The following is a 23,429-nucleotide window of genomic DNA, read 5'->3' as shown; positions in this document are numbered from 1 at the left end:
AGCAGAAACTCCACCGCTGCCTTGAGAATTTGATAACAGCTCAACCAAGGAGTCTCCCTACCTGTGGCTACTCTATTGTTTGACATTTGTTTCAAATTTACATAGAGAAAACTTGATAGGATATGTTGCTGAGTGCAATGTGATCACAGAAAGGCTTGGGTTGGAGGGGCCAGGATGGTAAACCTATCATACATGAAAAACCTAACTCTCAACACTTCTTTGAGCAAACAATTGTCCTTGACCGCTTGCAAATACACACACAAGGTGTTTACACACCTCTCTCAGGACAACAGGTATCCACACCGCCAGCAGATAAATAATTGTATCCTTCTATCCAGAAAGGGTACCAAAGCAAACCTGCTTTGTCCAGGACAACATTGTGTCAGAGTTAAGCAGAGCATCCACTTGCTTACAGCCGTGCAAAAGCTTACACACAAAGGTAACACCATGGGCAATGTGCTGAAGCAGAGAGACGTGCACTACTGAGGAGGACATGAATATCTTTCAAAGAGACATAATCCATGACAGGATGGAATAATTCAGTGTACTTAGCACAGCTCCTTACAACTCCTTCAAGAAGCTGCTCATGCAGATTAACACTCTAACAATTTCCTCTTATTCTGTTGCTATCTACTGTATCTCCCTTCACCTCCTCAATACACTTTTCACTGTGTTATCTTGCATTTCACGCTTTATCACTGCTCTGGCTACATCAAGGAATTATATTTCTAGCAATGTCAATCTGTCAGCTACTAAGATGACATAAAAAGAAATTTCTGATATGCCCTTATCTAAAGCCTCCAATCTAATTCCTCACACACTCTAGAAATTCTGAATTCTTTTGTTCTTATTGATCCCAGAGAAATTAATGGTACCTGGACATAATTATCCAAGAGCAATACACCACATCACAAGTTTTCTCTCTGCCATTCCTGACAGCCTTGTGGATGCATTTATTGTGGTGTTAAGTTTCCCAGATCCCTGTGATCTGCACAGTTCCCTAATTTTTCAAGGATTTTTGTTTATAAAGCTAATTATAAATTAGATGCCAATAACAATATATTCTTGGTAGATGCCTTTGGTGTAGAAATAGTTTGTCTCTTCTGCCAACTTTATCTAATTAGAAAGTAAGATCCTATTTTGCTTTGCTCTGCTTAAACTTTATCAAGATTTAGTCACAGGGAAAAATCATTCTATTTCCTGGCTTACTCAGCTGAAAGGTGCTCAGTGACTTGACAGTCTTTGTTCTGCTCTTATTTACATGGTTTTCAGTTTCTGACAACAAGCATTCAGGTACAGTTGTTCCCAAACTTCAAAACAGAAGCACAAACCGTATTAGGGCACAGTTTTACACCAAATCCCAAATAGTGCAGTGAGTGAAACAAAATCCCCAGATCCAGGCTGTTTCCACTTTATAATGACCTAAATGACAGTATGGATATGATTCATTTCTCAGATAAGCAACTCTGTCATTTTAAGTTCTAATCCAAAGATTATGGCTCAAGATGAGTGCTCTCAAATCATCAGTGAGATCTCTGAAATAGTTCTGTATGACCTGAGACATGCCAGGGCAGTTCAGACCACCTGTAGAACAGAGGGGAGAAGGGCAATGTGCTGCCTAAATATTAAAAAAACTTTGTTTGTAGAGGTTTTCTGCTTCCTTTTCAACTATGTACATCCCTTGCCTCTCCTCCACCTACATGCAATTTCCACAGAACTGTCTGGCACATTTCCCAAAGTATTTTCAATTTTAGCACTTAAACTGTGATTAAATAGAATTCATTTTTTGCTTGGATTTATCTTGCAGAATACAGACATTGTTTTTGAGGAGCTGATCATGCAAGTGGGTCAGCTCTATATAATATGAGTCTCTGTCTGGATCTAGGGAACAGTACTGAGCTTTTCCTTTGTGCTGTTGAAGGTAGAGGGTTGAGACATCAAAGGTATTCTGGCAGGATTTAAAAATGCTTCTTTAAGTTGACTCTCCCTGAATCAATAGTGGAACCTGTACCTTACATTATTAAAAATGAATGACTTTTTAGAAGATTAATACATTTTTAACTGGCTTTGCTTCCCATTTCTTTCTGCAATACACTTTTCAAAAGCAGTGAAACTTATTTGGTTTATTTCAAGGTTCTATTTCTAGTTTTATTTCTAGGCAAGTTCACATTTTTTTGGGTTCTCCCATTAGCACGAGGATGGCCAGGATATTCAATCATGTCTAAGGATTTTTAAGTGCTTGATTAGATGTCCCTTACTGGGTACAAAAGTGATGAAAGTACAAGCTCTGAAAAACGGGCTTCTTGAAGTTCTGAAGTCTGGGGAGCTCCACTAACAAGGCAATCTCAAAGCTGCTGTACAGCCAGGCTTTTCAAAGCCTTTACAATGATAAAAGTACATTTTTGCTAGATTTTTAAAAAATCCTAAGCACTGAGCCTCAATAGGGAGCCAAGCACCACCTTTAGGAATCTCTTAAAAATTCTACCTTGTTTCCTGACTTTTGTAGAGATTGGGTTATTAGTCTTTATGGAGGTTGCTCATACTTTTGGCAGTGTTTCAAGGGGGTTTCTGTTACATCAAAACTTGTATTTTGGTTCAACCACATCTATTTTTAGCAAGTCAGCACATTATTCACATTTTTCAGGAACGAGCTGTCAAGGGACTCCTTGTTAGATTTTATGAGCAGGAGTTCCCTTACAGTTCTGCAGTCTTAAAAGAACTGTCCCTCGGGGAATTTCTCATAAGAATTAAAAATAGAAACTTGGCTGATTGAGAACATGAGTGCAAATTTATGCTAAAGAGATGAGCTATTTATAACAGGTTGGCCAAAATGATATGGTAAAACTATTTAGAGACCTTGCTGTATAATGTCCCAATGAAGTTTTAAGGAAAGAAGGACCACCAGTGTTTGAATGTCAGGGGCCAAATCAAATGCTTGAAAAATGAGTGAATAATAATGTACAGAAGTACACAAAATTCATATGCTACCAAGCTGTCAGTTGTTACCAATTACATTCTCTTTAAACTGAGGCTTTTCCATTATAGGGATGCCAGTAAAAAATGAGATCACCTTTATTTGTATTCCATCCATGTACAAATTGATAGGGGAAGAGTTTTCACGTCACAGTGCAGAAATGGATACCTTTTCATTTAGAAAGTTGTCTATCATCTCTATGGCTGAATATGGATGGGAAATATGTTCCAGTGTAACTGCATTTTTATGATCACAGTTATAATCTTAATAATAATCTTAAAAATTTACAGCAAAAGCTGAAACACTGCTGATAGCAGGAAAAAAGGATTTCAGTGAATGACTAATTATTTTGCCTGGTGGATGTAACACAGTACTTTATAGATGCAACAGTCTGAACTGCCTGTAAATATCAAACCTTAAATTTAGTTTCATTTGGAGCTCTCAGAGGTTAAAAGCCAAGGACAGTGTTGTGGCTGAGCACAACCATCCCTGATTACAGCGCATACCATCAGATCTTCTGTTGGTGTTGCTTTAATTACCCCCTTTACCTCCAGACATATTTCAGAACTGTCATTAGAAAGAATTTCTTGACTGTGAGGAACTGGAGGTTGCCCAGAGGAGCTGTGGATGCCACATCCCTGAAAGTGTTCAAGGCAAAATTGGATGGGGCTCTGAGCAACCTGGTCGAGTGGAAGGTGTCCCTGCCCATGGCAACAGTTTGGAACTGGATGATCCTTACAGTCCCTTCCAACCCAAACCATTCTATGACTCTATGATATGCCTCGTGAGAAAGGGGAAAAAAAGGCTGACAAAGTAAAATGGAATATGCAGCTCACATATGGAGCCAGGGAGTTGAAACAACGTAAACATCTCCATCCATCACAAACCTGTGACATTATCCAGAGGGCGTGGGGTCTATGTGGAAAGGTTGACTTCACTAGTTTGGGGTGTTGGAACCTCAGTGCAGGAAGGACAGATAAGAAAACTGTAGAACACACTAGGAAAGTGGAGCTGTAAAAATAACCAAGACTACAGCCAGAGTGGAGCATAGATCTGAAAAATACCCATGGGACACTTCTTGATTTGAATCAGGGGGAAAGAGGAGGCTTTCTGTGAAGTTGCTTCCTCCTGTGTCTTTCACATGCCTCATAGGTGAAAGAGGAGGATGCTGAAGAAATAGCTGAGTTCTTTATTGATTTCTCCTGCCAACAGAAATGACTGCAATCTCCAAAATATGGATAATTGCCAGGAAGGGAAAGGAAAAAAAAATTAAATTAAAGCTCTAAAAATAGAACTATTCCTCTTTCTTTTTTTTTTTTTTGGCTGAGGTTAGACATTATAATTGTAGAAGGGGAGTGAGTTTTCCCTTGCCTTCTGCTACAGTAGATTTACTAATACTCTGAGGGCTCTGGACTCCTTCAGAGATGCTTTCTTTTAAGATACACTCTGAGAAAATTATTAGGACTGCGAACTTTGTTGAGAGATATTTGCAAGTACCTTTGAAAGAAAATGCTGCATGACTGAAATTATTCTGAAAATGCTGGAGCCTGGAGAGGTTTTCTAGAATACAGTTCTGTATTGCCACAGGTGCACAGTTTATTAACTAGTCCTGAAAAGTAGATACTTAGTAGCATTTTTCATATGAGCTATATTTACCTCATCTGAAGATAGAATAAATACCAGTCTGATGTATACGATCAGTCATAAGTCCTAAGCTTCAAATTTATGGTCATAGTGACTCAATCATTATATTTGACACTATTTCCCTCAGCAAAAACCCACGTTAGATAGAAATTTTCAAGTCTATCTGAAAATCTGGTAAAACAGACTCCAGCACCACGAGCTGAAAAGATGGAACATCAACAAATTCTGATTTGTTCTGAACTATTGCCTTAATGTTATCATCTTATCCAGAAGCATTTAAAGTTCTAACAAGAAGCCAAGAAGAACGGCAGGGTTATGATATGGCTGCCTCTTTGCATTTCTAAATTTCATTTTTAGCTTTGTAGCTTTTTTTCCTCAACCAAGAACAAAGCAAATCCCATTTGCAACTGGCCTTTCTTTTTTTCCCTGCCTTAGAGGGAATTAAATACCCAGCTACTTACAGTTCAATAAACTCCTCAAATCCTGCATGAACAAAGCTCATAAACACACCCTTCTCTCCTACAGACACCAGTGGGATGTGAGCCTGTGCTTGAAAGATACAGGTAAAAGTGAGTAAGCTTGTGCTTGTAAAGCTATGCCAGGCTGTGGATACCAGTGTTAGTTGTAGAGGATCTGAGTAAAGGGACTAGTTTGGTTTTGAAAGCAGCACAGCTGTGCTGGTGTATGTTACTCACAGGACAGCCTTGTTTCAATGCAGGAGTGATGAGTTCCAGTGCAGAGCTCTGCTGACACAGCCCTGCATCTGTGCCTGCAAACTGCCTTGTCTTCTCGTCATCGCAGCACTACTCGGTGTAGAAAGACTCTCTGCAAGGCTACAGGTTTGCACAGATTTTTAATCCAGTAAATCCTTGCACACTGCAGGAGGAGTCTAAGTAAACTGTGCCCCTGAGAGCACCTGCAGGAGCCTTCACCTTCACAGAGTAGCAGGGACAAGCTGTTGTAAGCTGTGCTGTAGCACTGATTGCAAGAAACAATGATTGCGTGATGAGACTGAGCTCCCCTACTTGCTCCTTCAACTCAAGGGGACCAAAGACTTTCCAGACCACATCAGTGACAAAGCTCTTAAAATGCCAAGGATTTGGAAATGGAGGATCAACGATGAGAAGAATATGTTGCCTTGGCTTCTTCCTTCCAGCCCCTCAGGACTCCATACCTGGGATTTCTCTCAAATCACATGAAGAAAGAGCATCTACAGGATGAAAGCAAAGGGCTTGTGCCCTGGATCTTGAACTCAGTGTTTTTGTGTTCTGCTGGAATCAGCTGAATGTCTTCAGCTGAAGAGTAGGAGAGATTGAAATGGTTATGAAAGAAAATGCCCATTATCAGCACAATATCACACAGTGGATAAATTCCAGAAGAGAGATGACCTCCATGTCTATCATAGCTCAAGAAGCATTATGGGATTCCAATTTAATGTGATAAAATGTCATCACAAACATGAAATTTTAAAGCCATCACTCGATGATTATAATTAGCCCATGGCAAACTGCTCTGAATACTAAAGCAACTATAAAGGGTGAAAATTGTCTTAATTAGCAAAGATGTAGAAAACGTGTGAGACTGAATCACGGCTTGGAAGGCTCCAATTAACCTGGCCCAGATTGAGATAATTAGGAGGGCAGCTCCAATTGTGTAAAGGATGAAAAAACTTCTGGTGTGGTATGAGGTCTTGTATTTTTCCATCCCTGGGCCCATTCTTCAATGCTACCTTCAGGCACATCATCTGTTAACATAAAATTGTTTCCTGAACTGTCTGCTGAAAACCAGACCTAAATCCAGCAAGCCCTGAGGATACTCTGAAAACTTTTTCAGATATTAACTCTTTCAGTAAGTACAACCTGTACAGCAAGATTTCTGCCTGGATGCTACACAGACTTCTGCAAGCTCTTATTCAATGCTATTGTAAGGAAGTCTAGACCAAAAGGATTGGTAAAATTACAGCCTAATAAAAAGCAAGAAACCATTTCTATCCATACAACCACTGTATAATTTCTCTGTGTGCTGCTGTGAATGTTCCACCTGCTTGCCACACTATACATGGACTTCTGAGACGCATGGGAAAGAACCAGCAACTCAGAACAGACTCTAATCAACACAGCCCCAAAATCCATATGGATCCACTATTGAGAGTATAAGGAAGTTATTTGCATAATAACAGGAATGATCATGGATGTGTTTTTGGCAGGACTAAAACTAAAATGTAAATCTAAAAAATTACTTAATTGAAAGTCATATTAACTGGTGACAGTTTAACTTTAGTGAAAAGTTAACTTTTAAAACTTTAGGTCCAAAATGATGCATTTATGGTTTTTTCCTATTTAAATCCATGCTACATTTTATTTCTCGCATTAAATTGATCTGTATTTACTCTTAGTTTTTAAAAAACTATTTATAAATTTTACTGGAGCTATATTATTATTATTATTTTTAGACAAGAACTGGCTAAAATTCTGGAATGAGAACTGCACTTTTCAGTGTGAATTGAGCAAAGACCAGAAATTAACTTCTACAGAAGTCTAGAATACAGATTGGAACAACTGTGCAAATCACTGGAGGGCAGCACAAGTACCAATATAAGCTAAAATAGAAAACCCCAGTATCTTCAACTAAGTGACTTTATCTGCCAGAACAATAATTGCTGCTTCTTTATAGTGACCAGCTACAAACAAGAGACGCTGCAGCCAGTATATCAGACCTGCCTCTGAAAGACACATTGTCATTTATTTTTCTTAATTGTTAAAAGTTCCCAGTCCAAATCTAGGCTGGGAAGGAGTGAAACTTCCCATGGCCAGAGAGCTCCTGGAAGTGAAATTTGTTTCCAAAAATCATGTTGAACGTTTCTCTAATTTTTATAGCAAACATATTTGCAGAAGCCCTTATCATGTTATGGCTACTACCAAACTTGCACACACTCCCAAGCCTTTGGGATAACTTACTTACAGCCAGATATAGACTACCCTTTTCTAGGAGCTCAGCAGGTTTAGGGCCTTGGTGGTTGAAATAATTTCAGTTGCAACATGCACAGAAATCTTTGCCAAATTTTTCTCTGTCCTTGGCAATGAGGAGGAGAATTTAATTTCAGTTCTGGGCTACCTTCTTTCACTCACAGCAATCTGTGAAGTTTCTGAACTATTCCTTTGAATACAGTGAAAAAAGCTCTTTCATTCTCTCAGATATCTCTGTAACTTTGGGTCAAATTTGCATCCCCGTTTATGAAAGTGAAACTAGCACAGAATTAACACAAGTAGAAATTTGAGCACCCAGCTCAGGCCAGAAGAAACAGAATCATAGAATCATAGAATGGTTTGGGTGGGAGGAACCTTAAAGATCATTTTGTTCCAACCCCCGTGCCACGGGCAGGGACACCTCCCACTAGACCAGGTTGCTCAAAGCCCCATCCAACCTGGCCTTGGACACTTTCAGGGATGGGGCAGCCACAGCTTCTATGGGCAGCCTTGAAGCTGTTGGCACCAACTTTGGTACCAGTGCCTTACCACCCTCACAGGGAAGATTTTCTTCCTAATACCTAATTCAAAACTTTTGTCTTTCAGTTTAAAGCCACTATATAGTGTTGATTTCTGGTTTCATGCAAAGCCAGAGCCTCTGAAGCATCAGTGGCTCTCTGCTTCATTCACCTTGGCTGATGTGAACTCTGTCTCCCAAGTAAGGCTATATAAGTAGCTGTGATATAATCAAGGAAAATTCTTTTTCCCTTCAAATAAATCTGACAGAAGAAGAATGGAGAAGATTGTTTACTTTAGACCAAATTAGTTAAATGAAACAAAAAGAAAAAATGGAAGAAAAAGAAAGAAAGTCTTATGACAACCTTAGTAAAGTAGTTTGTTAAATGGTTTTGATAGAAAAGCCTTAAGTCAGACATAGAAATCTGAAGACAAAGTCCCCAGCAGGTAAGAAACTGTGCTTCATGGGCGGCTATATGATTCAGGCTGACTTATATCAGCTGAGATGTTTGGCTGTACATGCAGGAACCACTCTGGTAAGCTGTAATTAGCTTGATTTCCATAAGAGCTTGTGCAACAGATTGACAGGAGGGCATTTGACATGGTACCAGCACAGATACATCGCTACAACTGGGTGTGTATTGTGTAGGCTGCAGCATTTGGTAGTCCTGAATTTCTAGATAGAAACTTGGAAAATTACTGTCTTATGACTAGTGATTTGCAACATCAACCATGCAATTTTGATGACAAACAATATTTCAACTGAAGTAATTCCGTGATTTCTTGCAATTCAGATGAACACTCTCAGTATAATTCTACCAGAATGCTTTTTTTGCCCTTGTTATTACCCATATTTGGCACTGGAGATGTTTAGCAGCTCAAAAACACAATAGAGATATTCCTTTACCATGTGAGATGACAACCTGTCTCTTTCACCAAGGGAGTTTTCCAGCAAAACCAATAGAAGCAGTTTTCTAGCAATGTCGTTGTTCTTCAGTGTCTTTTGGGGCCACTAGCCGGAAAACTCACCTGGGGAAATGGTAATTGATTTAGAAATGGAAAAACGGTGTATCTGTAGAAAATAACCTGACAAAGATGGACAGACCTACATCCTGGGTCAGGTGTTATTTCTGACTGGCAAGGTCATGTTTTCTGATCCCCTCCTTTTCACACAGAATCATAGAATGGTTCAGGTTGGAAGGGACCACTGGAGGACATCTAGTAAACCACCCTCAATCAGGGTGGGGATTAGAGCCCATTACTCAGGATCATGTACAGATGGTTTTTTAATATCTCAAGAGAAGAAGATTCCAAAACCTCTCTGGGAAACCTGTTCCAGTGCTCAGTCACCCTCACAATAAATAAGTTCTTCCTCGCATTCAGGTAGAACTTCCTGCTCTCTGTTTTCTGCCTGTTTTCACCTGAAAGGTAACCAAGTACATGGATGAAGACAGAGTTTTAGTCCAGTACATTCTACCTGAACAGGGTCCCACGGACCAGGACTTCAGGATACAACAGAGACTTCAAGGCAAACCCCAAAGCTTCCCATTCGCACTGGATAGACAAAATGTAAAATACATGATTTAACGTGTCCTTTTGAGCTCACTATTTACTCAAGGATCTGAGAGATGCTCATGCTGGTACCATCATGTACTGTCAAAGGCAAGAGAAGTGGTTGCACAGAGGCAGGGGTAGATCTCCCAGCCACGGGGCAGTGCTGGGTGCAATGTGGGCAGGTGCCCTTGGCCTTCCCAGAGATAGTCGAGAAAACCTGGGAAAACTATGCCCCATGCCTTTGCATGGGAAGATCTTGAAATCCCAACTCTGCCACTGTGGGAAGAGGAGCTGAGAGCTACCAGGGTTGTGAGGAGGGGGGAGAAGCCTGAAGGAGAAAGCAAGAGAAAACCTGGTGAGAAAGGATCTGTTGGCATCAGTGTTTGGCGAAGAATGGAACTGGATTATGTTCTAGGGAGACCATTATGTGGTCAGCTCTGTCTGGAGAACTGAAACATTTGCTTGCATGTAGCATAGCTTCAGGGCACCTGTAAATTGTCTATCTGCAGATAGTCTGTTAGGGGCCATATGCCAGCTCAGGTTTGCCAATTTCCTGCCTCTGACCTACTCTTCCCGAGTCCTGAAATGCCCTGCTCCTCCCGTGAGGATGGATGTGCCAGTTCCTGCTGCTGCCCAAAGTCTTAGCTCCACATTTTGTCTTTAAGAAACCTGTTCATTTCCTCTAAAACTAAGTGTAAGGGAAAAATGGTCCTGTAATATGGATTAATACTCAATATCTTTCTATTGAAGAAAGGGAAAATTCTAATATTTATGAGTAACATGTTTTATTGAAGATTTCAGTCTTTAAAAGACATAAGTATTTGGTATAGAATTTCAAGCTCAGTAAAAGGCTTTGTACAAATATGGTTGTGGTAGAACCTTGAAAAATATTAACAGTTTCCAGCAACGAGGGAGCTTTACTAGGGAGGAAAATCAATATTGACTTATGGTGTTTATTTGTAGCATAGTAAAGTTGCCTACACCTGAGAAATCCCACTAATTAAACATCTAATCTAAATTCATATTAAAAAAAGGTTAAGCAAGTTCTGCAGCTTAAAGGGAGGTAGAAAGGCTGACCATTACTGGCTAAAAAAAAAACAAACGTAATAAGCATTACATTTAAATAAGGTGCAAATGGAAATAAATAACAGTTGGAGAAAAAATGACCTGCATCTTCCCTAGAGAATTTGCTTGATTCAGTCCTTTTTGTAGTGACTCTTGGCTGCCTACAGCTGCATTGTTTGTACTGCTCCAGTCATTCAGCTGCCCTCCTGGAGCCCTGATGACCCACCTTAAACCCCCCAACAAACAAAGTGAACAGTCAAACTGATTACTGCCCATCACCCCAAAATTACTTCTCAGCATTTTCCCCGCAGTTACAATGAATGGAGATGCCTCAGAGGGATTAGTCTGACCCCACTTTATACACGTGCCCTCAAGTGTATGAACTGGTTATCCCAGACTATTCACCAGCTCTGGTCTCTGCTGCCAGGCGTGTGCAAGGGTCCTCATTCTAAAGTAACTGTCTGAGCTCCGTGAATTGTAGTACATGTTTCTCTCCTTTGACAATAGCCTAGGAGGGGAGACCTCTAATATCTGATTTTTACATGTCCCTTTCCATTTGATCATGTGCTTCCATAAAGTACTGGCTACAGACATCCCAGGGGAAGGCTTGTTTCATGAAAAGACACTGTTTGTCGTGAGCCTCTTAAATGTTTATACTGCCTGTGTATCTATTGAATTTATGTTTTCAGGAAAAGTTTTTAAAAAGCATGGTTCTTGGAAAAAGCACAGATAAGAACACTGAGGAAATATCTGGCTTAGGGACTTCTATTTCCTTTTCAAATTAGAATATCAGTTTATCCCAGTCCTCAGACTGGCAAAGACTTAGGGGCAAATCTTTATGTGCATCCTGATGGCTCCATTGAAGCCAATGGGATTATTCACAATGTTTATGGCTTGGCAGCTGCATCTGGTTTTGCAGGAGTGGGGGCTCAATTTCTTTTCCTGGTGTATGTAAGTGTTCCTTACCAGACGCAGCCCCAGGACATGTACAGTTTGATTTCCACTTCTGCCCCATTTATGCCACCATTCACATTTAATTTAATGAAAAAGCAGCAGATGATGCCACAGAAAATTTTACACTGGCACAAAGCCAGCTTTGGTTTTTTTTTTTTAATTATTTTTTAATTGGCAAACCTGGATTTAACTTCATCAAGCAGTTTTCCTCTCTTATCCATAATAGAGGCATATCTAGCATTTCTCCAGAGTGTCACTTGTAAGAAATAATAAATTACATTAAATGAAAAGTTTCATTTTTTCTTTTAAAAATGAGCTTTAATGTCATAAAATACTGTATTCTCATTCTGAGTCAAATATCTTGCTATTTTTTTCCAGGAAAAGTGCTCAGCAAGACTTTGTTCTTGCCTGAATGTTGTATGACTGTAACAAATCACTAAAATGTCCCTGAGATGTCTTACATCAGGGAAATTGAAACCCTGAAAAATATATGTGCTTGGCACAGTTTTTCTATATATTGTGAAATTGCTACTATAATTGTAGGATTTAGTATGTTATGGGAAAAAGACCTTTTCTTTTAAGACCTCTTTTTCTTCAAAGCTCCTATTTAACTTGAAGCACAGAGATAAGTGCATTCTTATTTAGTTCAGTATTTAAACATATGCTTAAATTTAACGATGTCCCAGTCCATGAGAATGAAGAATTTGATTAAACTAAATCATTTACTTGAGTGCTTTGCCAGATGAAGATATTCAGAAGTAAAATACCACCATGAATATAGGCTGCATTGCTGTCTAAAGTTATAACTTTGGGAGTGAATCAGGCAATGTCAGGATTGCTCTGCAGTCCCAAAGGAGGCTGATGTGTTCTGTCACTGTCCATATTATAAAACATTCCTGTGGCCTGAAAAATGAGCAACTGTAAACAAGTTGTCTGGTGGGAATGATCCCTGGGCTGTGCCAGCACCCAGACTGTTCCCAAGAATTGCTGGGGAGAGAGATGTTTTTCTGGAGCAAAGCTGTGCCAGGGACTTCTCTAGATAATAATTTTGAAGATTAAATTCCAGTGTCATTAAATTAAATACCTGTGTCATTACAAAACCTGGAATCACTTGGCCTTAAGAATGTGCACCCTAAGTTCTATGCTTCAATTGACTTCATTGTGCCCAGGACTTAGATCAGGTTTGGTCAGGAACAGAGTAGTTTTACACGTGTGGCTCTCTGAGGTAGTGAGTAGAGAACAAATTCTTGTTCAGAGCAAGATACTGTCACTGCTTAGGCTTTCATAGCTAGATAAGCCTTCTCTGAAGTTCTCACACAGGCACAGTAACTGCAGTTAGGCTGATAACGTTGGTCACTCTTTGCTTTCCCATCTCATGGTAAAATCAGAACTGAATTTTACAACAAACTTTCTTTTTCTATAGAGGCAAAATCACACATCCCACAAATCCCACACATTTAGTGTTTGGGTCTGCTTGTCAGGAAGGAGGGTCTGTGTCTTGATAGGTACATACTAACACCACTGCTATGCCAGATGCTGCAAAATCTCTCTTGACATGGAGTTGAAACCAATGGGATTTCCTCCAAGAGAATGTCTGCTGGCAGACAGGATGTTTTTGTAGGTCAGGGATTATCTTCAGTGTGATAAGTGTGAAAAAACTTCAGTCCTTATTGATGAAAGGAAATAAGATCAGAGAAGTATCATGCCAGAATTGCAAGATGTTTTGGACTAAGATTTCTCTATTCATGGATACTTTTACTCTATTCAATTGACATCTTAATTCAAATTCTTATGTAAAAATTTCTATCCGTGACTAAATCTAAAAGATTTCATGTCCTATAAGCCTCAAACGGCTTATTGAAAGAAAAGTGACGCTTTTTGTCCTTTACAGAGGAACTGTGCAATATCCTACATACAGATGGGAAACTGAGACGTAGTTTTAGAGTAGAGGCTGCCCCGCTGCCTTAGCTTGGGATAGATCCAATCTCCAGCAAAAGCTGTGCCAATCTATTTATGATTTTACAATGTAAGCGGGGTAGACTGATGGGTGTTCAGGAGAACTATACAGCTGATATTGTCCACACAGTGGTGCCAGTAATGAGGAAAAGACCATTAGCAATCCAAAATAGGAATACTTCCTGGAGTATCCAGCAGGCTGATGCAGGGGGGTTGAAGTTAAGCAGGACATTGTTGATGTACCAATCATTTTTCTCTGGTCAAGGCTGTATCAGCATTTTCACTGGAATGCTTGTTTCCAGGGGTATGTATAATTCAGGCTGGAAAATATGCTCTGGACAGAAAATTGTCACAAAAGTGTTCCAAGCGGGGGCAATAATTTATTTTTGAGGGTATGAAGAAATGTCCATTTATTTTTGTTGCTGAGAGAGAAAAGCAGAGAAAAAACCAGGCATTTCCATGATAAAAGCATGCTGGAAAAAAAAGAAATGCCTAGGGTAAAAGAATCATAAGAAGTAGAAGTTTATGAGATAAAAAATGGAAATTTAGGCTTAATTATTTTCCAAGTTTTCTTACAGACAGTTTTCTGTCTGAAGAAAGTATTTAGCTATTTGGGCACTGTTATAAATTAGTTAGTTCTGTACCACAGTCTGCACTTTAAAAGCATCCAGGCATCTTCCATTTATTTCAACAGAGTTATGCTCTCATAATTTTCAAATATAAATAGGGAAATTTTGAAGAGGTTGAGAGCACACAGAGAAGAATAAAGGACAAAATAAGTGAAGCTGCAAAGGGAAGATAGCCTCAGGGAGTGGGAAAGAGAAGCTGGTTTTTTTAATGAGGAGCCAGGAAAAAAATGAGAATAGTGTTGTGGACACCTCGATATGTCACCGAGAAAACAAAGAGAACTAGGAAAGATGAAGTTCAGAACTGCTTCACATTTGCTTGTTTTCAGCAGGGTTTTGGTTGCCTGTCTGGGCTAGGAAGCCAAATCCCTGTATTTGGCCTGAAAGCCAATAACCCACCTCAACCTCGTGGTTAAGCAATGATGTTTCACATCACTATGGGTAGGATGAGCATCCAAATTTTGCATGGGAGACTTTGTTTTTAAGCCATGAAGGAAGCAGAAACAGATGGGGAAACGCTTGAGAAAAAAAAAAAAAAAAAGAGTGTGGGAAAAGCCTTGAGGATTAAAAGCAAAAGATTCCACAAAATTTTCTTCTACCTGCCTACCATGTCAGAAGAAGTTTCACCTCTCCAGTGTTGGGCAGGTGAGGTGAGGGATGGGGCTATAGTGAAAAGTGGGTATCTTTCAAAGAACACCTCTAAAAAATCCCTGAAGTCTTCTTGATCAGAGATCTATCAGCTTGTGTCAGCCTGTGAACAGCTTGTGATCACAAATTCCAGGTTTCTCCCAGGGAAATTACAAATGCTGGCACTTAGTGAGGTTGGTACCAGGAGTTCATGGTGTTGCTGCTCATGAGAAGGTGGGGAGAGAACAAAGGGAGCATTCAGTACCTGTGCTTGCAGTGTGGTGTTCATCTTTCAGCTCTCATTCACATACAATTCTGTCAGGCAAGGAAGCAGCTCTGAATCTCCTCCCCAAGGGCATGTGAAACCCAAGATGGAATCCCTTACTTGCTGTACATGGAAAACAGGACATGGAGAGGTCCATGCTGAGGTGGGACAACCTGGACTCACTTGGTCTGTGACGTTATTTATGCAAGACTGCAGTGAAATGAATGATTTTAAGTGGTGGATGAGCTGCTTTCTGTATTCAGTTTCCTTCCCTGTTCAAATGTCTTCTTGCTTGTGTAAGAAGTTCTGGACGAAAAATCCAACTTTTGGCTGTCCATGATTTGACTACACTACCCTCCCAACAAGGTTTCACTTGGTTTCCGCTTCACATTAATCTTCTGAGATATCCTGAGCATCATTTTTTATTTAAAGCCTTGTTGGAGTATATGCTGCCTCTTTGTGAAGAGGCAACACTACAACATCTCTTGCTCACTGACTGACTAACTTTGCTTCCTTACAGTGTTTCCTAGAACGTCAAACGAGAGCTTGAGGTACTCAAAAACCTAGTGTTGCAATGAAAAATAACTTATTAAAGTTTATAATTACTGAAAAATTAATCAGAGACTTAGCATGGTACTTGCATAAAGACAATAAGCCAAGCTCTTGTCACAATGAAATATGGAATAACTCCATTGAAATAAATCTTAATTATGCTAGAGTCACTACTCAGTGTGACTTAATTAAGAGTAGAGCAGTGAAAGCCTTTGGGGAAAAAAGAACACTGATTACACAACTACCTAACTGCATATTTCTTCCTTCCCCCCGATTCTTTTCTTCCCTGTGGAGAAAATTTCAGAACTATACTTGTTCAAGGAACTTGAATAGATATTAACTTTCTGAAGAGAAATTGTTTGAAGTAAAAGGTTGAGAACAATAACCCTGGAGATAATCTCTTTAAATTATGCATGCAAGGTGCCATGAATCCATACCTATCTTGGCCATAAAAATTATGATGCTTAGTTAGGCAATAAATTTACAAAATGTAGAATCATAGAATGGCTTGGGTGTGAAGGGACCTTAAAGATCATCTTGTTTGAACCCCCTTGCCACAGGCAGGGACACCTTCCACTAGAGCAGCTTGCTCAAAACCCCATCCAACCTGGCCTTGAACACTTCCAAGGATGGGGCAGTCACAGCTTCCCTGAGCAACCTGTGCCAGGGCCTCACCACCCTCACAGCAAAGAATTTCTGCCAAATATCTAATCCAAATCTATATCAAGTACTGTGCTATAGAGCTGAAGGCTTAACTCTAAAAAAAAAGACAATGAATAGATCAAGGTTAAAGTAGTCCACAGAGGAAAGTGTCAAGAAATATACCTTCACTGCAGCCTCCTGAATGCAGCATGCAACAGTGGCTATGGAGTATAGACAGATATATTGTTCAACAAGCATATCAACAATGTAAGAGGATCATTTGTCATGATTTCACTTCTTACCAGATAGAAAGCATGCAAAGTCAGATATATCATGGCAATAAATCTGCTGACTTGAACACAGTTATCTCAACAATGAATTCAAACCAATATACTTCGAGGAAATGAAACCAAACCAAGTAGGAGATACATAAAGGGTTCTTGGCAGATTATCTAGACCATATATAAAGTCAAACATTAAAGAAATATGTGCAATATTGCAGGGGAGTTACAATAACTGGGAAAAAATATGCAGCATGTATCATAGGGTCATATTCCTTTGCTTGAGCTATGCTCTTTCTTCACAGATGTAGCTCCAGTTGAGCTGGAAAGGTGCTATAGAAAAAGGTACAACTTTTTTAAAAGGACTGAAAGAAAAATAAGCAAAAAAAGGGAAAAGGAATTAAATAATGTGGACTATCCATCCCAAAATTATTCCAGTGTGAACTGGGTTATAGAAGAAAATAATCTATTTTTAGGTTGAAGTGAAAGCTTTCGTTGTTCCACAGAGACCAACATATCTACAGAAGTAACAGCTGCACTGGCCTTTTTTTGATAGTTATGGAAATGGTTGGTAAAAAGTAACAAAATGACAACCATGGAAGATCTGGTTTGTTTTCTTCTCTACTCCTGCACTGGCATGGAAATAAAAAGCTTCTAGTCCCAGTTCTGGTGTCTGTTACACAAGTGCTCCTGCACATGCATTATATGGAGAGGAGCTGGTTTGACACTTCATCAAACTCTAGTTCATTTATGTGAGCCCACCTTCAATATTGACATCTGATTTCTTGGCTCACCATTCTCTCCTAGGGGAATGCCAGGGGCAATTTTTAAACATTCTGTTCTGCATAAAAGCCTCATAAGCAAAACATAAAATTTAATCTGATTTACTCCTGGGATGTATGCCTAAAATAGAATCTTGGGAGGCAAGTTTCTACGGCTTTCATCTTTGCTCTTTCACTTGATATTTGGTCATTTTAAGCAGGGTTAATCTCACCAGCTGTGGATGAGCCTGCATTTCCGATGTCTATGTTTGAACTAATTGTGCTGAGCTTCCTTGATCACCAATGGACAGAAATCTGCATTTTAAAAAGTGTGATTTGTTTGCTCCCAATGCACAGCTGTAAAATGGATCAGAAGTGTCTGTCCCTCTCTTATGGCCATAAAGGAAGTTCAAATATAAATATTTACATTACCAACATCTGAAGTTAGAGGAGATGAATCCTGGCTTTGATGGCTTTGGAAAGTGCTATTTTCCTCAATACGATGCATGACAGACATCCCTGGGATACACCTGGCAGTACAAAAGAAGACCAGGAATTTCCAGGCGACAGCTCCAGAAGTGATAACCAAGGGTCACAGTGCTACAACAACCCAGGTTTTGTGAGGACAGTGGAGGAAATGGGAAGCTTGACATTCATAATGGACTGTTCTAAAAAGGGCGGATATTGCACAATGCCTTCAAGATGCAAATCAGGGTCAGTAAATACTTCCCAGCTAGAGACAAGCCATAACCCAACATTAAAACATCCCCTGCTCCTAAATCTTACTAAACTACTTAGATCTCAGTTTTGCAGCTGGCCCTTGAATATTTTGGGTCAAACCAGTAACCTTGATCTATCTACCCTGAAACTTTGGAAGCTTTTCCTGTCTAGAAAGTTTACCTTTCTTTAACACATGTTGCAATCAAAAGTTTCCTCAAACAATGAAGAGCTTTGACCACTCCTAAAACACAGAGGTCATTTTTGGCAAATGGTAACGGCAAAGTACAGAAAGGATAGAGAGGAGGTGAAATTGCATTCCTTGGAAAGAGAAGCAGCTCATGAACTTTAGAACTGGCATTCAAATGGCTTTTCTTTGTGCTGCAGGTGAATTTTTTCTGGCTCTCCCTAATCACAAAACAGTAGGAAGAGGTGAGACATATCACATAGCAAAGAATTAATGTCTTGCAGAGAGCTTTTTAGTAAAACATATGTACACACCCTCATCAGCGAACTCTGCGGGTTTGAGACTGAGTTGTCAGCCACATATAGACATGTATACACATTTTGGAAGGCAAACAGCTTCCAGATAATCTTTTAAAGGTACCCACAAGTAATACAAAGTAGACATAAACACTCCATATAGTGATATCTTTACATAGTGTCCTCATGGATACTATAGATTCAGGAAGACATTGCTCATGGAGGTGATGCTATACCATATTCCAGAGAGTAGAAAGCAAGCCCTTTTAAAATACTAAAAGGAGAGATCGACATGGCAAGGTCCAGTGCAGCACTGGGCTGAGAGCAAACTGAAATGGCTAGATCTGTTTTGATCCCTTCTCTTGGGCTACTAAGCTGAATAGTTTACAAAGCAGAGAAAGTCATTCATAGTCCTTTACAGTACAATTTCTAGCATCACGGAGTAACTGTGGATTTACTGCACTCTCCTGTGAAATTTCAACTGCCATAACAAAGCTTTATGTTGCAGATGATGAACACTCAAATATTTAGGAATAATAATAAAAAAGACATTTTACCCTCCCCTTCCCACAGGGGACCAATCTGTCTTTTTAGAACTAGCTGTTGATCCAGCCCCGTGCAAACCTTTACAAGGCTGGTTTTTTTTTTTTTTTTTTCGTGTGTGTGTGGCAATTATTTGACTGACATTTTGTTTAAAGAAGGGGAAAATCCCACTTCCTGCAGCACATTGCAGGGACCAGCAAACATATCCCTTCGTCCATTGGACCAATTATATAGTGATAATACTGTGCAGGTGCTCCAGAGCTGACTCAGCTGATACCCGATCACGTTATGCCTGGGATATGCAATCCATCACTACGTTTAAAGCTCCTGCTTGATTAATACCCAGTATTTCATGTCAACACTGATAAATTAGAATTCAAAAGTGTTACACTGCAGGAACTGCAAACAGTTCTGCAGTGGTGATGGCCTGTGTTAGTTTTGTGAGATCTGTTAGTTCAAGGGGAAATTCACAATTCAGAAATACCAAAATGTGTGTATGGTATTAACTTGTGACCTAGGGATAAAAATAATATGTTACATTTAAAGGAACTAAACATTAAATTTCCAAATGGCTATGCTTATTTCTTCTCCTATATAAACAGTACCTCTATCCCTTAGCTTTGCCAACCTTATTTGCAGTAATGCTCTAATTGTGGTGTTACAGATATATATGGTATACTGGAATTGGGAAGTACTTTGGCTTAGAGTCTTTTAAACATTTACTTCCCAAGTGCATAGGTTGGTGAAAAAGAGTGCCATGGCATTTTTAATCTCACTTGGTCTTGTAACCTTTTCTCATTTGAAATGTTTCTTTTTCTCTTCCATGGACAATTTAATCAAAATAATCTGTCTTTTTCCCTCCTGTGTACTTAATGGCAACTATTTTTTTTTCACCTTTGCTTCAGGCTTACATGAGACAAATTAAGCAATTCCCATTAGAGCTACAGTTTGAGATTCAGGAACACTTAATGACCAACAGCCTCTTCCCTGGTGGAGAATGAGGATTCAAAGGAAACATTTGAGATTATTTTACTTCCATTATTTTTGTTAAAAAAATTTGCACCTTGAGGTGTCATGAATACCCCTTCTTGATCTTCCTTTGCCTTGCCTGGCCAGCACAAGCAGCTGAGATCTTTGCTCTATTTTCCCTGCATCTCTGTGCAACACTTTTTTAAAAAGAGAATATACTATTATTTTTTTCTAAACCTTTCAGACTGCTGTAACATGATCAGGATTCTCCTGAATCTCTATGCATTCGATCTCTTCTCGTTCCTTCCTTTTGGCCCGTTTCTTTTTCTTGTGGTGCTTTTTTGAAGGTGGGAAAAAGGTTAGAAAGACAGGCAAAATAACGAAACAGTGCAGAAGTGTGCAACTGCCAGCAAGCAGCAAGCATTTGAACAGTGTGAAGGTCAAGTTTGAAGGCACAAAGAGAAGGGGGACCAACCCAATAAGAAAAGAAGAAACGTTCTGCAGAATGGCTGTCCCGTGCTCTTGGAGGGAGTTCTTTATACACTGAGTTCGGGTGTGCTCAGTAGCGAGTACAAATGTATAAAGCAGGGGTGCACAGTGATCTATGGCAAAATTCAAAGTGTAAATAAGGCACAATATAGAAATGCAATCCATGTCTACATTCCATAAAGTCATCAAGCCAAGGACACCCAGCTCTATTGAGGTGACACTGAGAATTAACCAGAAATTTCCCAGAGGATGGATAACTAGGAAAAAGGTCAGTATTAACACCAGCAGGATGCCAAAACCAGAAATCAGGACAGGCATAGTTACTGATAAACCATAGTGGTCCATGAAAACAAAAGTAGGATTGAACACAATGAACTTAATGCTCTGTATAAGAGAGAGGGGCCTCAGCTTCTCCAGCAATTCCACTGCTTCCCTCTGTGTATTTTCACTAGTCCTGGCCACAAGGTACAAACGAGAAGCAATTATGTTGTTCTCATCTCCAGCTTTGGAGAAAATTATGTCATTTTTGAAGTGCTGGAATTCTGGCTTTTTTAAAAAGGAGCTCTGAAGGATGCTGATAAAGTCACTTTTGTTGGTTGCACTGATGTTACCCACCCGAAGGAACTGGTAATACTGTTCAATCCAGGACACTGTATTGAACCCCTGGCTTAGTGTTTTTAGGTCTTCTTGCACAGTACCATTCCAGTACTCCAGAGGTTCATAAATGTAGAAGCCTATCACTGGGCTGTAGTTGCTGAAATACTTTTGCTGTATGAGGGCATAGGAGACACTTGGAGACTCACTGGCAAGAAGGTTGATGATGTTGGCTCCATCGCTGATCTGTAAGCACCCCATAAAGGAGAAAGAGGCATAGATGAGATACAGTATCACCACAAATGGCTTGACGTAGATGTTGGTAATCCACTCGTTGTAGTGCTCTCGGAGGAAATGCTGGATAAAGTGGTGCTGGTATGGGTTGGTCTCGTGGTGGGAAGTGTGGTGATGGCCATCATTCATCATGGTCTGGAACCACACAGGTTTCCGGTCCAGGTACTCTGCTGAAGGGATTTTACAGCAGAAGATGCTGTGGTAACGGTTCTGCTCCAGCTGGCCAGCAAAGACCAGGCAGGAGCCAAAGAAGGAGAAGATATAGAAGTAGTTCAACAGGATGGAGACGCACATGTTCTGGCAAAAGACTTTTACAGCTTCGATGTTGGTGAAAGGGCTTGCACCCATGCCAAAGGCTATGAAATACAAGGAGCTTGTCATTGTGTAGGAGACCATGACATCTGAGTAGGCATCTGCTACCCGGTCCTTGAATGGCAGATTCTCTCTGGTTCGACGCCATCCTGAAAGAAGTTCGAACACTCCTTTGGTTCCATGACCTGAAATGAGAAAACAAAGTGTATACATATGCATATATATAAAAGGGAGGGAGGATCCAGTCATCCTGCAGGTTTTTCGTCCTCCAGCAGTAAAAATATTTGTCAGCTAAGTTTTGTTCTTTTTTTTTTTTTTTTTGGTCACCAGTTAAACAAATGGAAAATTGTGAATAGTCTGTCTAAAGCTGGATACCAGAATTCATATGTAGGTGCTTAAATTAACGAACCTGATATTCTGAGACTCTTTATGCTCAGAAAAGAAAGTATGAAATGCCCTTTAAAAGACATTCTTTTACTTTAATGGACATTGAATTAGTTCCCAAAGGGACTGCATATATAGGAGAACATGAAGTTTGGTTCAAGCCTTGGGTTCATTCTTGAAATTCCTTGTGGCATCCCACTACATCTTTCAAGGCTCAAGGGATTCAATCTGAAACACTTAAAAATACAAGTAACAACATTTTCTTCCAAAGAGCATAAATTAAAGGCGTTGGTTTGAGAAATGAGTGGGTGTGATCGAGAAGGGAACATCTTGGTTCTTCATGCTGGATGAAGGAGAAATTATACTGTAAGTAGAAATAACCAGAATAATTTGTATCGTAATTCTCTGCCTGCTGAGTGAAATTGGAACTTCTCAGTGGTAGTACACAAGTTTTCACACTATATGAAAGTTGACATGCTGGTGGTAATGATGGAGAGTATAATAATGGCTAAGTCATTGGTCCATGTTCATTGTCTAGAAAACATATGGGTTTATTTTCTGTGATTATAACTCCCTCTGTTTCTCTCTCAGCTATCCAGAGTTCCTCCTGGTGACAAGGAATTCCCTTAGCTCACGTGAGAGGACAGTCAGAAAAGTCAGACCATGACACATTCTTACTTCATATTCCACCCTAAGAAGTATTTCAGGGGTATGATTTTTTAATAAATTAATGATCAATACATACTTACTTTCATTTTACTTATCACAGTCACAGTCTATGAAGTCTAAAGCTACTAAACTTTGTGACAGAATGGTAACAAAGATCAGAAGCTGATCTTATTAGTTTAACTAGTTTAGTTTAGGTTTAACTAGTAAAGATATTAAATATATATACACATTCATAAAATGTATATGTTGAAAAAATATATATACATACACATATACACATTTGCCCCTCCCTCCATTGGAGAATTTCAATTGGTGGGAAAATATAAAAACTAACATTCAAAAAAAGCCATAATGGTTTGGCTTTCAAAATAAAGTTTGGACAACAAATAAAACCACAAATTTAGGTTCAGAGGAGAAAGTTCTCTGCACTTTGGATCAAGCCCTGACAAAATTCTGGCCATTGTAAGGAAACACACTACTGACCAGGAAAAGAAGTAGAAGCAAATTGCCTCTGTTTCTGGGCCTTCACTTTCTGTAGCAGAAGAATTACATGAACCAAAGCATGCACAAAGGCAATTTTCTTGTATCGAAA

The 23,429-nt window shown here is 39.5% G+C and overlaps 1 protein-coding gene across 2 annotated transcripts in view; it reads right to left on the bottom strand.

Moving 5' to 3' along the window:
* Window positions 1-4,277: 4,277 nt before the first annotated feature.
* The window catches only part of PTCHD4 (patched domain containing 4), a 95,362-nt gene continuing 76,210 nt past the window's right edge, over window positions 4,278-23,429 (bottom strand). For both annotated transcript variants that reach the window (XM_050314634.1, XM_050314633.1), the window contains exon 3: window positions 4,278-21,969. In XM_050314634.1, coding sequence (XP_050170591.1) covers window positions 20,336-21,969 — 1,634 coding nt within the window. In that variant the 3' untranslated portion in view covers window positions 4,278-20,335. The remainder of the gene's footprint in view (window positions 21,970-23,429) is intronic.

Source organism: Myiozetetes cayanensis, unplaced genomic scaffold (assembly GCF_022539395.1).
Source record: "Myiozetetes cayanensis isolate MyiCay16 unplaced genomic scaffold, myiCay2020 scf2-11, whole genome shotgun sequence".
Taxonomy (NCBI): Eukaryota; Metazoa; Chordata; class Aves; order Passeriformes; family Tyrannidae; genus Myiozetetes; species Myiozetetes cayanensis.
The sequence above is the reverse complement of the archived record's forward strand: the minus strand, read 5'-3'. Positions and strand labels throughout refer to the sequence as shown.